At 42.8% G+C, this 14,414-nt stretch overlaps 3 protein-coding genes across 3 annotated transcripts; all 3 read right to left on the bottom strand.

The window, feature by feature from the left end:
• Positions 1-5,171: 5,171 nt before the first annotated feature.
• LOC147439338 (pentatricopeptide repeat-containing protein At2g34400-like) lies at positions 5,172-6,008 on the bottom strand. The gene has a single exon (XM_086484006.1). The coding sequence runs from the start codon at positions 6,006-6,008 to the stop codon at positions 5,172-5,174; it is 837 nt and encodes a 278-aa protein (XP_086340132.1).
• A 36-nt stretch (positions 6,009-6,044) lies between these two features.
• Positions 6,045-6,458, bottom strand: LOC147439337 (putative pentatricopeptide repeat-containing protein At3g28640). Its single transcript, XM_086484005.1, has one exon. The coding sequence runs from the start codon at positions 6,456-6,458 to the stop codon at positions 6,045-6,047; it is 414 nt and encodes a 137-aa protein (XP_086340131.1).
• A 48-nt stretch (positions 6,459-6,506) lies between these two features.
• On the bottom strand, positions 6,507-7,070 carry LOC147439336 (pentatricopeptide repeat-containing protein At1g34160-like). Its single transcript, XM_086484004.1, has one exon. The coding sequence runs from the start codon at positions 7,068-7,070 to the stop codon at positions 6,507-6,509; it is 564 nt and encodes a 187-aa protein (XP_086340130.1).
• Between the last annotated feature and the right edge of the window lie 7,344 nt (positions 7,071-14,414).

Genomic DNA, 14,414 nt, shown 5'->3' with positions numbered 1-14,414 from the left:
ATACCTCAGAAGGTGAGTACTTATGCTCACTTGGCATTGTGTTCTATAACCACTGTTGTGCGTTCAAATCTAGTTTGCTGTGGTGTCTTCATCATGCCGAAAAAAACTGAGAAAGTAGTGATGGAGTCATCGTCATCAAATCTACAGGTTATCTTAATTTGATGTTCTCTTGAAGCCTTAACAAAGTTATGAGCTGGACAGTTTTTTGCTAATTTGTGGAAGGTGATTCAAATAGATGAATTGTAGTAATTAAAAAGCTGGTGAATTTGACATTTTTTTCAACTATGTCTAGGGTTATGAGAAATAAGTTTAACTGATTTACCTAAAGAAATTTGGGAGCCTTAACTTTGGCGATTGGCCTCCAGATCTCAAGACGAAAAAATGATGTCTTGGGTTGGTTAATATGGTACGGCCAAGATTGGGGAAAATTTTGATGATATTGTTTGTGGATATCTAGTCTGTATAAAATGGGTTTTCTATTAAAAAGCGTCAAACTTAAAAGTGTAGACATGTTTTTAGGTTTACAATGGGCATATTGCCTATATAGGTTTGGTCACCAACTTTAGGAAGTCCTAAGCTTAGCTATTTCGAATTTTTCCTTGACCTACTATCTTCGGTCAAAGCATAGGGGTATTGTTGCTTACATGCATGCTGCTGTGTAGAAAAATATAAAATGGTTCTCCAGCTTACTATGGAGACTGTGAATGAAATATTGATGGAATTGTATATACTCATTATTATGTGTGAAGGACCTTTTTCACTAAGCCGATGAATATCTCGGTGTTTTTTGTTTTTTGTCTTTGGCTGAGTAACTGTTCCTAGGTAGTAGACCTTCCGTATAAGTCTTACTAAGCTTGACTCAAGACTTACTCATGAAAAAGAGTTGGCAAAACTCTGGTCTTTCTGGCTTGTACGAGTGTGGATTTTTATTAAGCCAGATATTATGACCTGGCCTACTGTACAGGTCGGCTTCATCACCTTGTCGACTGGCTAACTTTTTTCGACTTTCTTGAAGTCTTGAAAACAATATATGCTGGAAAGTTTGGCTTAAATCTATGGCATGAGGAGTAGGTTTGACTGGTATCCATGATGAAATTGATGTACTTTGGATGCTGAATGCATTTTGCCTTAAAAATGATGGGTCACCTACTGTATGAAGTTCTAAAGCATGGCTATTTCGAATTTGACCTTTGATCTTTACATGGAGTATGGGTGCATACCTGCATTATGCTATATGAAAAAGTGTAAAATGGTTTCTCCAGCTTTCTCTGTAGACTTTGATTAAAATACTGATAGTAAATTTTCTACTCATGCATTAAGGTCATTTTTACTAAGTCGAGGAATGTCTCGGTGTATGTCTTTGGCTAGGTTATTGTTTCCGGGAATTAGACCTTCCTTGTAGGTCTTATTGAGATTGACTCAGATCTTACTTGAATGGGTTACTCATAAAAAAGAGTTGGCATGGTTCTATTCTTTATGGCGCGTACGGGCTTGGATATTATGTTGCCTGACATTATGACTTGACCTACTTGTTTGCTTCATCTCCTAGTCTACTGGGTAACTATTGTTTCTGCTATCTGAAAGCTTTAAAAACAGTTTAAGCTGAAAGATTTGGCTAAAAAGAAGAGGGTTAAAATTGATAATCTGTTAATTAGACAATTTAAAATTGCTCTGTGGATGTGATTCTAGCTGGTTTTCTTGTTGAAATTAAGGGACTTTTTTCTGATATTGAGATTGGACTATACTTGGTGATTAAAACTTGGGCTGTGGTGCACTCCGGGTAAGAGTGTATGCTGGTCTCTGGTTTTTCTAGCTGGGACTGACTGGGCTAGCTGTAGCCTTTTAAAAGACCTTTCCTGGTGAGCATGACTTCGGAGAATGGAAAGGCTAGACTACAACATAAAAAAACAAGAGTTTATTTGTCCGGTTTCTGGTTTGATAATCAAAAAATGAACAAACTTGCTATGGTTGGGTATATGTTGGTGGAAATCAGTTGATATGAGTATATTTTGCGACTATGTGTTATACTGGCTTTTGGGAAGAATATGTCGACTATGACATAGAAAGAGATTCAGATAATGATAGGGCTAAAGGTTTGGCTTTTAATTATTTTTTTTGGAACTAACTCAATATATATTAGCTTTGAGGGGAAGCTTACTCTCTTGGATTAATTTTTAAAAAAAAGGGGATTCTTATTATGACTTTATTTTAAAATTTTAGAATATACAAACAACATTTTTACATATAAAAGAACTATTTGTTTTTTCATTGTGACATGGATAACAACTGGGATGCCCAGCATCACCTATGTACAGTCACGTGCTAACGAATTGTTTTCTTGTGACTATGGATGCAGGTGAGGGCTATCTTCTTTGATAAAAACATTCTGTTCTATGTGGTAGATGACCGGTGGCAATTCGCTTACCTTGAAGCAACTTCACGCCAGAGTCTGGGATGACTGTTCCCCTTGTTTTACTTGTTATCTTCACTACCTTGTACAAATTTTATTTTCAACTACAAATAAATTATTGTACAAATCCATTGTATTTTCCTAAAATTAGGTCTGTGAATTGGTAAAGTTCGTTTGCGTATATATTTATATATATTTAGAACTGCTACACACACTCGTACGTGCTATAGGTATGGAAACCTTCTTGCTTGACATAGGCTAAGCTTCCCTTTAATCAATTGTGGCTACTGCTATGAGTATTGTGAGCTCTTGAAAGGCTGCTTGCATGTCTTCATTGTCATTACCATCCTATACTGGGTGTATTTTCACTTTCTTCTCTCTTGAGTTCCGCTGTTTGCATCTTTCGTGGAGAGAGAGGCTTTTGAACCGTTTGTTGCAGGCCTACTCTTCATCATCTAGTTCCAATCAAATGCGACAACCTCAGAATCTGTTCTATCTTCCCTTTAATCAACTAGCGTGCTAAGTTATGAGTATTGTGAGATCTCAATCAAAAGGCTACTGACATGTGCTCTCACCTGTACTTTCTCCTCGTTACCATCCCGTATTTGCATCTTTCGTGGAGAGAGGCTTTCGAACGATTTGTTGCAGACCCGCTTTTCGTCATCTAGTTCCAACCAAATGCGACAACCTCAAAATCTGTTCTATCTTCCCAACATCTACTCTCTTCACTTTGCTCCCTCGCATTTGCCATCTGCAAATTGGTTATAGATAGCAACCCCTGTTGGCAAGGCATATGCATTCCCGACTGACCCAAACCCCTCATGGAGCTGCCACCTTCATTGGGTTGTTCTTTTGCGCCCAATGATGTGTGTGCAAACTGGTGGAGGCAAGGGGGCTATCAGTGAAGGATCTAACAGGAAGTTCTGGTCCTTATGTCAAGCTAGTACTGCATTTTCTCCACCAGATCATCATGGCCTCGTACTTCCAGGAATAATCAATTGAAAATACCAGAGCTTGGAGATAAGCCCCCCATATTCAGCTGGAGATTTGTGCAGATGCCATTGAGTTAGAGAATGTACTGGATATCTAGGACACAGGCCAGCAAATTCCTTTCGACACATGCATTTTGGACATGACATTTCTAGGTGAGAAAACGAGTACAATGCTAATCCAGTTAGCTGATGATGTTTGCATTTTGGTTGATGACGGTTGTGATGAAATCTGGGTAGAGAATCAAAGTGTGGCTATCACCGCTACGCATAGAGATGCAATGCAACAGCAAGGAATGGGGCTTGACTTGCATAGGAATCAAAGAAAGATTACCTTGTTATTTCCACCTGAAGCGCATTGAGCTCAAGAATCTTATGTTGAATGCATCTATACTTAATGTTATAGCTACAAAGAATCATCTTTGCAGCGTACGCTCACACCCAACCCCTCAATTCAATCAAAGAGCTAGCTAGATAAGAGGTCGACCATCTTAGCCTGCCACAAGCGTCAACTCAAAAACAAACCAAGCATGGCTTTCTAAACCTTAATTATTTGCCAAACTTCCTTACCCTCCAATACCACACAAGCAAAAATTGCTCCCAGGTCCCATACCAAGCAATGATTCCCGTGGTATTTCCCGCATAGCTGTTCCCGAGGAGTAACCGTTCCACCTTCGAGACTCCCATTAATATGCATCAGATCCCTGCCAACATACCTTAGAGAGCGGTTATGCCATCAGTTTTTTGCATCATTTATGCTCCAGCGGAGTGCGGTGATTATTGCGCGTGACGGGCTTATGTTTGTGAAGTTGCCTGGACTCCATAGAGCCAAAGCGCATTGAGTCTTTGAGGCTAAAGCTGGTCCTTTGCAAGGGTCGCATGAACCCTATTTTTGTATGACAAAAGAGGTGTGAGCCTTAGAGCTCCGAACACTTATGTTTCGTTTTGTAGAGCCCGTGATGGCTCCTCGAGTCGAGGTAGCCTCTAGCTCAACCCGATATTTCTCAATTGCTGGATATCCCCGCTTGTTGACTCGTCGTCTTTGTTGAGGGGGAATCCATCGACCATCCAGGGCCTGCATAAGTCCCAATCTCAGCCGCCTTCCACCTCAAACTGGCTCGGATATATATATATATATATAACGTGTTTCGAACCCGAGGGAAGCTGATTCGATCTCCCCTTCCTGGTCTTTCCTCCACCAAAATCGCATGGATGCCTCCTTGCTTCCAACTTCTTATACATCCTGATTACTTTGCACTTTGCTCTTACTGTAGCCGCAATTCAAAATTGAGCCCCTTTACCCGGGTCCCATACCAAGCAATGATGCCCATGGTATTTCTCACATAGCTGTTCTTGAGCAGTAATAGTTCCACCTCCGAGACTCCCATTATTATACATCAGATCCCTGCCAACATACCTTGAATCAACACCTTTACTATACTTTTGCAGTGACATCCTTGATTTAATGTGTAGGATAGATGGGAGGTGATGGCAATGTTGCTACCAATCTTGAAATACCACTCTCTCGTCGTTGGATGCCTAACCGCCGCTGCTGTCAGAAGCAGGATATTGCAAGGTGGGTAGTTTATCTGGGGCGGATGCCTCCCAAAGAGTAACGGAGGTGTGCGAAGGTAGGCTCAAGCTAATATTATAATAGCTTATGAGCGTAATGGTAGAAGCCTGCCTGACTGTAAGACTTACTAGTCGGACAGAGACGAAGGTAGGCCATAGTGATCTGGGAGTCCCGTGTGGAAGGGCTCTCGCTCAATGGATCAAAGGTACACCGGGGATAACAGGCCTAGTGCTTTTGAAAGAGCCTCACATTTAGCGTACATGTCCACTAAAGCAGTGCCAAGCACAACATTGTCCCCAAGTAATCCTTGCTTCACAATATTCTCATGTATTTGTTCGCCTTTTTGGACTGCTCCTATGCTGCCACATGCTTTCAAAATGCAAGAAAAAGTCGCTGGATCTGGAGAGACGTTCTCTTGCTGCATCTTTTCATAGCAGATCAGAGCTTGATCACCAACTCCATGCTCTACATATCCTCCAATTAACGCATTCCAAGACATCACATTACGAACACGAAGCTCCTCAAGTACTTGCTGTGATTTTGGAAGAGCACCGCACATGGCATACATATCGACAAGAGCAGTACCAAGCACGATATTATTTTCTAGCCATCCCTCCTTATCAAGCAGATCATGTATCTCCTCTCCCTTCTCCGAGTCTCCTAGTCCACCACATGCTTTGAGAATGCATAAACATGTAACTGCATCTGGAGAAAGGCCCTCCCACTGCATGTGCTCAAAGCAGTTCAGTGCCTGCTTGCCTTCACCATGTTCCACATATCCTGCAATCAAAGCATTCCAAGATACAACATCTCGAATCTGAAGATCCTCAAGGACTTGCACTGCTTTTGCAAAAGCCCCACACTTCGCATACATATCTACTAAAGCGTTGCCAAGCTGAGTATGATTTTCCACGTGCTTTAGGCGAAGTTTCATGTCATGGAGTCTTTCTCCCTTGTCAAGTGCACCTATACTGCCACATGCTTTCAGCACACTAGCAAAGGTCACTGCATCTGGAGAAAGGGTCTCATTTTGCATTTTCTCAAAACACTGGATTGCTTGCTCACCTTCACCCTAGTCAGCATATCCACCAATTAACGCATTCCACGCAATAACACTTTGTATAAGAAGCTCCTCCAGAACTTGTCGTGCTTTTATAAAATCACCACATTTGGCATACATGCTCACAAGAGCATTACCAAGAATGTCATTTTTGGCCAAAAGACCCTGTTTAACAATCTCATCATGAAGTTTTCCTCCCTCATTCGTAGCACCAATGCTACCGCATGCTTTTAAAGCACAGGTGAATGTCACTACATCTGGAATAAGTCCTTCATAGTGCATGTGTTCAAGACAATTTAGCGTTTGTTCACCTTCGTCGTGTTGAACATATCCTGCAAGCAATGCATTCCAAGAGATAACATTGCAAACAGGAAGTTCTTCGAGCACTTGGAGTGCTTTTGTGAATGCACCACATTTAGCATACATGTCCACTAGCGCTGTGCCAAGCTTGGGGTTGCTTCTTAAGAGACATTGTTAAGCAATCTCATCATGCAGCTTTGCCCCCCTTTCAACTGCTCCCATGCTCGCGCATGCTTTCAAGGCACAAGCAAAGGTAATTGCATCTGGAGAAATGCCTTCATGCTGCATCTGCTCAAAACAGTTCAAGGCTTGCTCACCTTCCCCATGTTTCACATATCCTGCCATTAGTATATTCCATGAAAAAACATTCCGAACGGGAATCTCCCCTAGTACTTGTCGTGCTTTTACAAGAGCACCACACTTGGTATACATGTCAACCAAGGCATTGCCAAGAACAATATCATCTCCCAAAAGTCCCCCTTTAGCAAATTGGTCATATATTTTTTCTCCTTTGTCAGCTGCTCGCATGATGACACAGGCTCTCAAGGTACAAGCTATGGTGATTGCATCAAGGGAAAGGCCCTCACGTTGCATCTGCTCAAAACAGAAAAGCGCCTGCTCACCTCTGTTGTTCTCAACATATCCTGAAATGAGTGCATTCCAAGAAATAACATCCCTCACAGGAAGCTCCTCAAGCACTCTGTGTGCTTTTGATAAAGCACCACACTTAACGTACATTCCTAATAAAGCCGTGCCAAGCTTTACATTGTTTGCCAACAAACCCTCTTTGGCAATTGCATCATGAACTTCCTCTCCCTTGCCTATTGTTTTGAGGGCTCAAGCTTCTCTGAACCAGAAAAAAATGCTAAAGTGCTGTTATCAAAGCATGAAAAGTTTTGTTGATGAGCTTTCTATCCAAAATTGAGTCTCTTGGAACATGTTCATTGCAGAATATGTACAACAAAGCTGTTGCAAGGAAGCTCCAGGTTGTTTTACCCGGATGCGAAGGAAGACTTTCTCAGTCGAAGCAGGGCTCAGCCAGGCAAATTGGAGTTGCTTGCTGGTTTTTTGAAGCCTGATGTGGGTCGAGGTAGTTCATACCTTTGACTACCTGGTAGGGCTGATCATTGCAGGGTTACACCATCAGGTTTTGAGCAATCTATACGCCAGCAAGGTGTGGTGCCATCGCCCACAACGGGCTTATGTATGTGAAACCGTCTGGTCTCCGTAGAGCTAGAGCGTGCTATGCCATTGAGGAGTTTTGCAGGTCCTTTTTGGTGCAGGTCACGGAACCTTTTTTGTATGCTAGTTAGCGAGGTACCTTTGTGCAAGCCATAGATCTCCTGGTCTCATCTTATTTTGGCTATAGGGCCAGGGTTGGCTCCACGAGCTGAGGTGAGTAGACCCTCGCTCGAGTTCTATCGTTTTGTATCCGAGTTACTAGTGTAGCCGGCCACTATAGACTCGGCCATAGAATTGCTCTTAGGTTTGAGAGGAGCCCCATGTTTGTTGCTTTGTGCTCATTGTGTTGTAAATGCTTAAGGGCCTTAACGTTTGGTATCAGAGCAGTATTGAGATGGCTTCATTAAAGGCTTGGTTTAATGTCGAGGTTGGTGATAGTTGTTTCAACTCAGGTTTTTTCACCTTTCCGATTGGTTATTTGTAGGGCTTCGAGAGCCAGGTTGAGGGGATTGAGTAGTGCTCTCTCGTCCCCATTTGCATTGCTCAGTGAGAATATTATGCGGAGCTGGTTGTTTTAGCTCAGGTTTTTGCGCCTTTCGGATTGATTATTTGCAGGTTGTCGAGAGCTATTTTGAGGGGATTGAGGAGTGCTCTCTCGTCCCCGTTTGCATTGCTCATTGTTGCCCATTGTGGGTTTTAGATTTGATCCTCTAATCGGAGGTTGTGTACGCTTTTTTTGGTCATGCTTGGCTGCCCAGTAGGGCTGATCATTGCAGGGTTATGCCATCAGGTTTTGATCAGTCTATGCACCACCAAGGCGTGGTGCTATCGCCCGCAACGGGCTTATGTATGTGAAGTCATCTAGTCTTCGTAGAACCAGAGCGTACTTTGCTATCTTCCCTACATGCTCCAACATAAACCCCTTGCTCAGCTGTGTGACCCTGTTCAAACTCACCTACCGCATGTATTGCATGACAAAAATAGCTCAAAAATGGATTCATCGGCTCTCAAGATGGGCATTCCCTCATAGATCAACACTTTCCCATCACAAGGGGAAAAAGGGGAAACCATGCCCATCTAATGCTCTTCACTCCAACTCTGACTTGAGCAATCCAACACAAGGGGTGTGCAAGCCTCGAGCCCCTCATCCCGGGAAGCATAAATAGTATCACATGCGGTCACATTGGTCAATCCACTATCCTCAATAGCAAACAATCAGCCACACAAACCCAAGTGTTCCATGTCGAGCAAGCAATGCATTCACTTCAATCGCATATCCTTGAACCTCCCCAGGTTAGAATACTCCCTGAAAAACACGATCATTAGGTGGTGCATCTTGCATAGCTTTGTGTCTCCCACTTTCCTTCGTCGAGGGGGAATACATCAACCATCCGTGGCTGACATCAGCCCCAAATTCAGCACTTCTACTTCCCAATAGTGCTTACATTGATCCATTGCATGTGCCTTGAACCACTCGATACTCTTCTCTTATGCTTGTCATCGCAATGCATAAATCCCAATTGACTCGCCTCAAAATCCTGCTGCACTCGGAGTTGCACAAAATACCCAAGCATACTAAATCAAAATTGGGCCCTAAAAAGTCACATAGAGCCGAAAAGGGTTGATTCGAATGCCCCAACAAAAAGGGGCTGATGTGTGACCCCAAATACCCTACGCAATAGGCTGAAAGTGGATTTAGAAACAGCCTGAAATAGGGCTGATGAGAGCCTAGACTCATCAAAGGAGTTCACATATGATATAGCCATGCTCATGGCATATGGGATACTGACATTCCCAGAGAAAACACCTCCATCTTGGGTGGACAGGCACTTACCACTTGACCTCGACACATCAGATCACTTGCTTACACAGGAGCATCTACATGCACTTAGGGAGAGGATCTTCAATCTCTTCCGAAACAACTTCATTGCTTGGATCTAGAGACTACAATGGGACTTCAGTGCTTTGGAATCTCTTGGAGAATTTACTCGCTAGATACAGGAGATGAAGCATCCCACAACTACATCCGGAGTCATCCAGAGCTTGGCTTAGATGGTACTACAATTACTCTTCTACACTCCTGATCATTTGGATTACAAAGTTGAGAGACGTAGCGGCATCCCAAAGGAAGAACAAGGATGCATGCGCCGGAGTTGCAGGCCATCCAGTCAACGCTGAACAGAAAGCGACAAAGATTGATCAATGAAAGCAGTGGGTGGCTGAGATGTTTCTACATGGAGCAGCGTCTGCTTCAAGGGACTCAATTTTCATATCCATCGCTTCGAAAAAATCTGATGGTTACGACCCTTTTCTTGATTTGAGTGTTGCGCTCACATATAAAGTGCCATAATCCAGTTTTGCGTTTTTTCAGTGACTTTGCAGTACACAGTATGTTTGACATTGGCTTGATCATCTATGGGCGTTTTCAATTTGCCCGAGCCTACCCATTGGATGTATCAGGTCATGCTATATACAATGACAACAAAGCATTGTCCCTTTGAAGGATTAAACACATCCGAGAACACCAACTTAAAAACTAGGCATTACCCTTCTTAGCACATTTCAAGAGCAATATCCTCGATTTCAAGTCAACCTCTTTACTTTGTGCATGCTTTGTATTGGGTCTACACAAAACTTATGCATCGTGTTAGTTGAATAAATCCATGAACTATATCCTGGCTACTTCCATGTTTATTCTTAAAGCTTTAATGACTGTGGCCTTCTCTAGCATGCTCGCTGCTGCATAAATATTCACCATCAAAACATAGGCTGCCTCATCGCACTTATCTAGCTCAACTGCATGTTGAAATGCCCAAGTCGCCACATTAACATCTACCCATTTATTGCATGCACCAAGGAGGCAAGAATTCGAGAGTGAGCAGGAAAAGGCATCTCTCTCCTGCATTACTTCTGCTGCCTTTACCAGGTTCCCGTTGTCCTTCCCGCATAACCAAGCTCGAGGAGTCATCATCTCAACTTCGAGACTCCCACTATCACACACCAGATCCTCGCGATCATAAATCGGACAAACTTCACATATGTCCACCATCCTTAGGCCTTTCTCAACCCTATTGCATGCCCGTTTGGTGGGCTCATTAGCCGAGAGAAGAGCCAACCCTGGTTGCCACTCGTAATCCCAATAGCACACAATATTTATACCTGTCACAAACCCTCTACTTGAATCTCGAAAATGGGCTCCTTGTGCATCAGAGTTCATAATCAAGTGGGTCTGAGACACCGGTTGTTTTGTCCAAGCGACCTCAAATTCACCTTTAGTTTCGCTTCGAGAAAGCATCAGGTTTCAATACAACAGAACAAGCATACCCTATTCTCTAGGTTCTATCCCCCAAAGGTTGCAAAACAATACATTTGCAAAAAAGAAAAAAAGTTTCTTGCTGAACAGCAAAAAGTCTTAGATCCGATACTTTCGAGCCGCATATGTGCATCCCTAACAAGAATCAACACCTGCTGGCTATCTCGAAGTACCTCAACACCTGTTGTACTTGCAATACTACTGCAAAAGGGAGTCTTGTTGGACCCAAAATTTGGTGCAATTCGCAAGCACCATGCATCGTAATTGCCAAACCATCCCAAAGCAACCTTCAGTATTAATAACCGACCCACGTGAGGTTTCTAAAACCATCTTTGATAATCCAAAACATATCGCATCTAATCATAACTGACCTTGTAGCATGTTCCAGGCGCCCATCAAAATGAGCACCTTCAGGCTCGGAAAAACAAGTATCGTCAGCCCCATCCGGCTTTCCATACGGTCCTTATTGACCATCGTGCACCTTTGCACATACATGAGCGTCTACTCTCTTTAGCTACTCCTTATCCCCATTCCAAACGACTTCGATAGGTCGGCACAAAGCATCTTCCTCTGGCCATACATTTCCTTTTACGTCAAATAAACAATACGTGATGCAAGCCATAGACGACTAATGGGTCCTCCGCTGACGGAGGAGGTTGGACGGTGATGCTACGCATGTAATGGGTGGAATGTACAAGGCCAAAAACATAGGCCAGCAAATGTTCAGATGAAACAACAAGTATCAGCTGATAGAAATACGCTCCACTGCTTCATGTATTGCCCGTATGGCACGAAAATATGTCCCAAGGAGCATCAGCCCCCAACTACAGCCAGCGGGTTTCTTTGGTTGATTGCTTGGGGCAAGTGGTATGCTCGTTCAAATGAGGACTACAGTGCACCCCTTATTGTTACTATGTATGCGATGGGGACAGTGATGGATAGGGCATGCATCATTTTCTGTACGGTATTGACATGCTTTCGAGCTCTCTTATGGGCGAGGAGAGTGTTAGGGGTCTCTCTCCTCGAGCTGATTTCAAGTTAGTAAGCATGAAATTAGGGATTGATGGAATGAACCGGAACCCAAGTCTCATAGAATCTGCTTTGTAGGGATAATCCAGATACAACAAGTGCCGGGGTGCACCGAGGTAACCAGTGGTTGCTGGCCCATAATGGGCATGCGTATAAATAGTTCGGGGTTAGGCTATCAGGGATGTTTTGCTGACCAGTGCACGGCTGGAAGCTTTTTCAGAAAAATATGGTTATGCATTTTTTCATAGAACCCAGAGGCCCACGAAGCCTTGTCCCGTCATGTGTAAACCCACTTCAACCACCATCATCTAATTGATTCCGTAAATTCTGACGCGACAGTCAAACCATGCATCTTCAAGCTAACCAGCATCTTTCCTATCACCTCTTTGTCAAAACCCCACTGCGTTTCGATATCCCATACATTCTTCCTACCTTTTGTCACCATTTCCCCCGCATAACATTCCAGTAGAGCTTTACAGGACTTTGGCGCCTCGACCTTGTCTCATACCATCTGGCGATCCACATATGGTATAAAACAAAATTCACTGGTTTTTTGCTGTTCCTTTATCAACTCTAGAACTAAAAAGGGCTCAGCCTCATGCTCATTCTGAGCACCATATATGATAGGCATCTTCCTTGGCATCTCCAATTGCTCTTTATTGCTTTGATTAGGGTCAGGTGACTCGACCCCAATCCCCACTTCTTTGCTTGTGTTTGGTCTCATACCTCCAGTTTCGGGGCCGTCGGCACATCTTTGGTGGGTCTCATCGGCGAGCGTCGCTACACGCGGACGGGTTGTCCGTTTTGAACGTTCACGTACTCCACACGGAGGCCTCGACTTCCTCTTCGAGATCAGCCATGCACACTCATGAACGCACGCCCGAGGTGCTCCTCGTTCGCGACCGACGGCTGTCGGCAGATTCGTCCTGTCCTAACCCGAGGCGGTCCGAGGCATTTTCGACAATTTTCCAAGTTAGCCCAAAGTGGCCTGAGAGAGTTCCAGGGGGACCTCTTAGACATGCGCTCAAGGCCCAAATCTCCTCTCATTTCATCCACACATGACGCATCCGTATTCGCATACCCTTGCAACTAGGTTAAGAGTCTCTCTAACTCACTCCCCATATGGTCCAACTCTTGGTCTTTCCGACTTAGTTTCTCTTCCATGAGGGCTTTCCTCCCTTCCAGCTCCTTCCTCTTTCGTTTACCTTCTCGCCCCATACCGTCTACATTCCTATTGAAAATTTCCTCATTTCGCTCACGAGCCTGTCTTAGTTTATACCAACTTTCCACAGCATCCGTCGGATCACATTCCCAAGCTTCTTTCCTCATGTTATCATGCACAGGTTCGTCCACCTTCTCCATTCATCAAAACTCTCACGAAAGCGCAACTTTCCTTTCTCAAAGCAAAAGGCCGCAACTTCAACATTAAACTAAGCCCTTAGCGAGGCCATCTCAAATCAGCTCTGATACCAAATGTTAACACTAGGTTGGTAATGGGACACTTTTTTGTCCTGTTAAGTGACCATTTTCCTTGAATCATGTCAAGAGTTTCAAAATGGATTTTGAGGTGCCTTCTATCTAGAAAGTTGTCTCATGAGCTGAAAAAAACTCGACATTTTTTTGGAATATCAATTCCATCTTTAACCTTCTCCTTGGACAACATTTTGCAACCTAAATTGTGTGAAAAAACGGGTCCTGTTTTTGGCTTTTTTCAACTTTTTGCAACTATACCACTCCAGAGTTCATGTTTGTGACGTCTATAATGCTAGAGAACTATCTTTAGTAGTCCTCAACATGTCCTGATGCTTCTAGGGAGAAATAAATGTTAAAGTTGTAAGTTATGATCAAATTACAAAAATTGTCAAATCCTATTTTTAAGCCAATTTTAGCTCTTCTATGATTTTTTTGGTGGTTTTTATGATATCCAAATGCAATTTTGATTTTCTATATCGCATATTGTAGCATAAAGCTAATATTCCTTGAGTTTTGGGGCACCTAATACCCTATTTTGCATCGTACACAACGATGGTGATTTTTTCAATTATAGAAGAAAACAAAATATTCTAGTACATCAAATATAGCTTTTTCAATATTGCTAGTTTCTTGTGACAACTATATGCATTTTGTAGGTAGTAACCATATCTAGTCATAAGGATCAAATTTGGCTAGATATTGAATAATTTCTATGGGATTCTACAACTCATAATGTTGAACCCAGTTTTTTGATGTTTGTTGTATTTAGCACTTCATCTTTGTTCCCAAGATTCCCCTTGGTAAGAGATGTATTATGATTTTGACATGCTCCATGGATCCTTATGAACCTAAAGGCCAACAAGGAACTAAGAAAACATGCATATATTATTTGTATTGAGCGTGGCTATATAACCTCTGATAATAGGTTCGCAGAATGGTAAAAATTCAACTATTTTATACCTATTTCTTTTGGCAAAACAAAAAATAGTGAGTGACAAGCAATCATATGTTCTGATCACCAACCCATTGAAGTCAACTAGGGAATTTATCTCAAGTCCTACAAAAATCCCTAATCTTATTTTTAT

Source organism: Adiantum capillus-veneris, chromosome 16, assembly GCF_014529385.1.
Source record: "Adiantum capillus-veneris isolate H3 chromosome 16, ASM1452938v2, whole genome shotgun sequence".
NCBI lineage: Eukaryota > Viridiplantae > Streptophyta > Polypodiopsida > Polypodiales > Pteridaceae > Adiantum > Adiantum capillus-veneris.
The sequence above is the reverse complement of the archived record's forward strand: the minus strand, read 5'-3'. Positions and strand labels throughout refer to the sequence as shown.

Coding starts and splice junctions, on each gene's coding strand:
- LOC147439338 (XM_086484006.1), bottom strand. CDS start 6,008: ATGCAAAATGAGACCCTTTCTCCAGATGCAGTGACCTTTGCTAGTGTG.
- LOC147439337 (XM_086484005.1), bottom strand. CDS start 6,458: ATGTATGCTAAATGTGGTGCATTCACAAAAGCACTCCAAGTGCTCGAA.
- LOC147439336 (XM_086484004.1), bottom strand. CDS start 7,070: ATGTACGTTAAGTGTGGTGCTTTATCAAAAGCACACAGAGTGCTTGAG.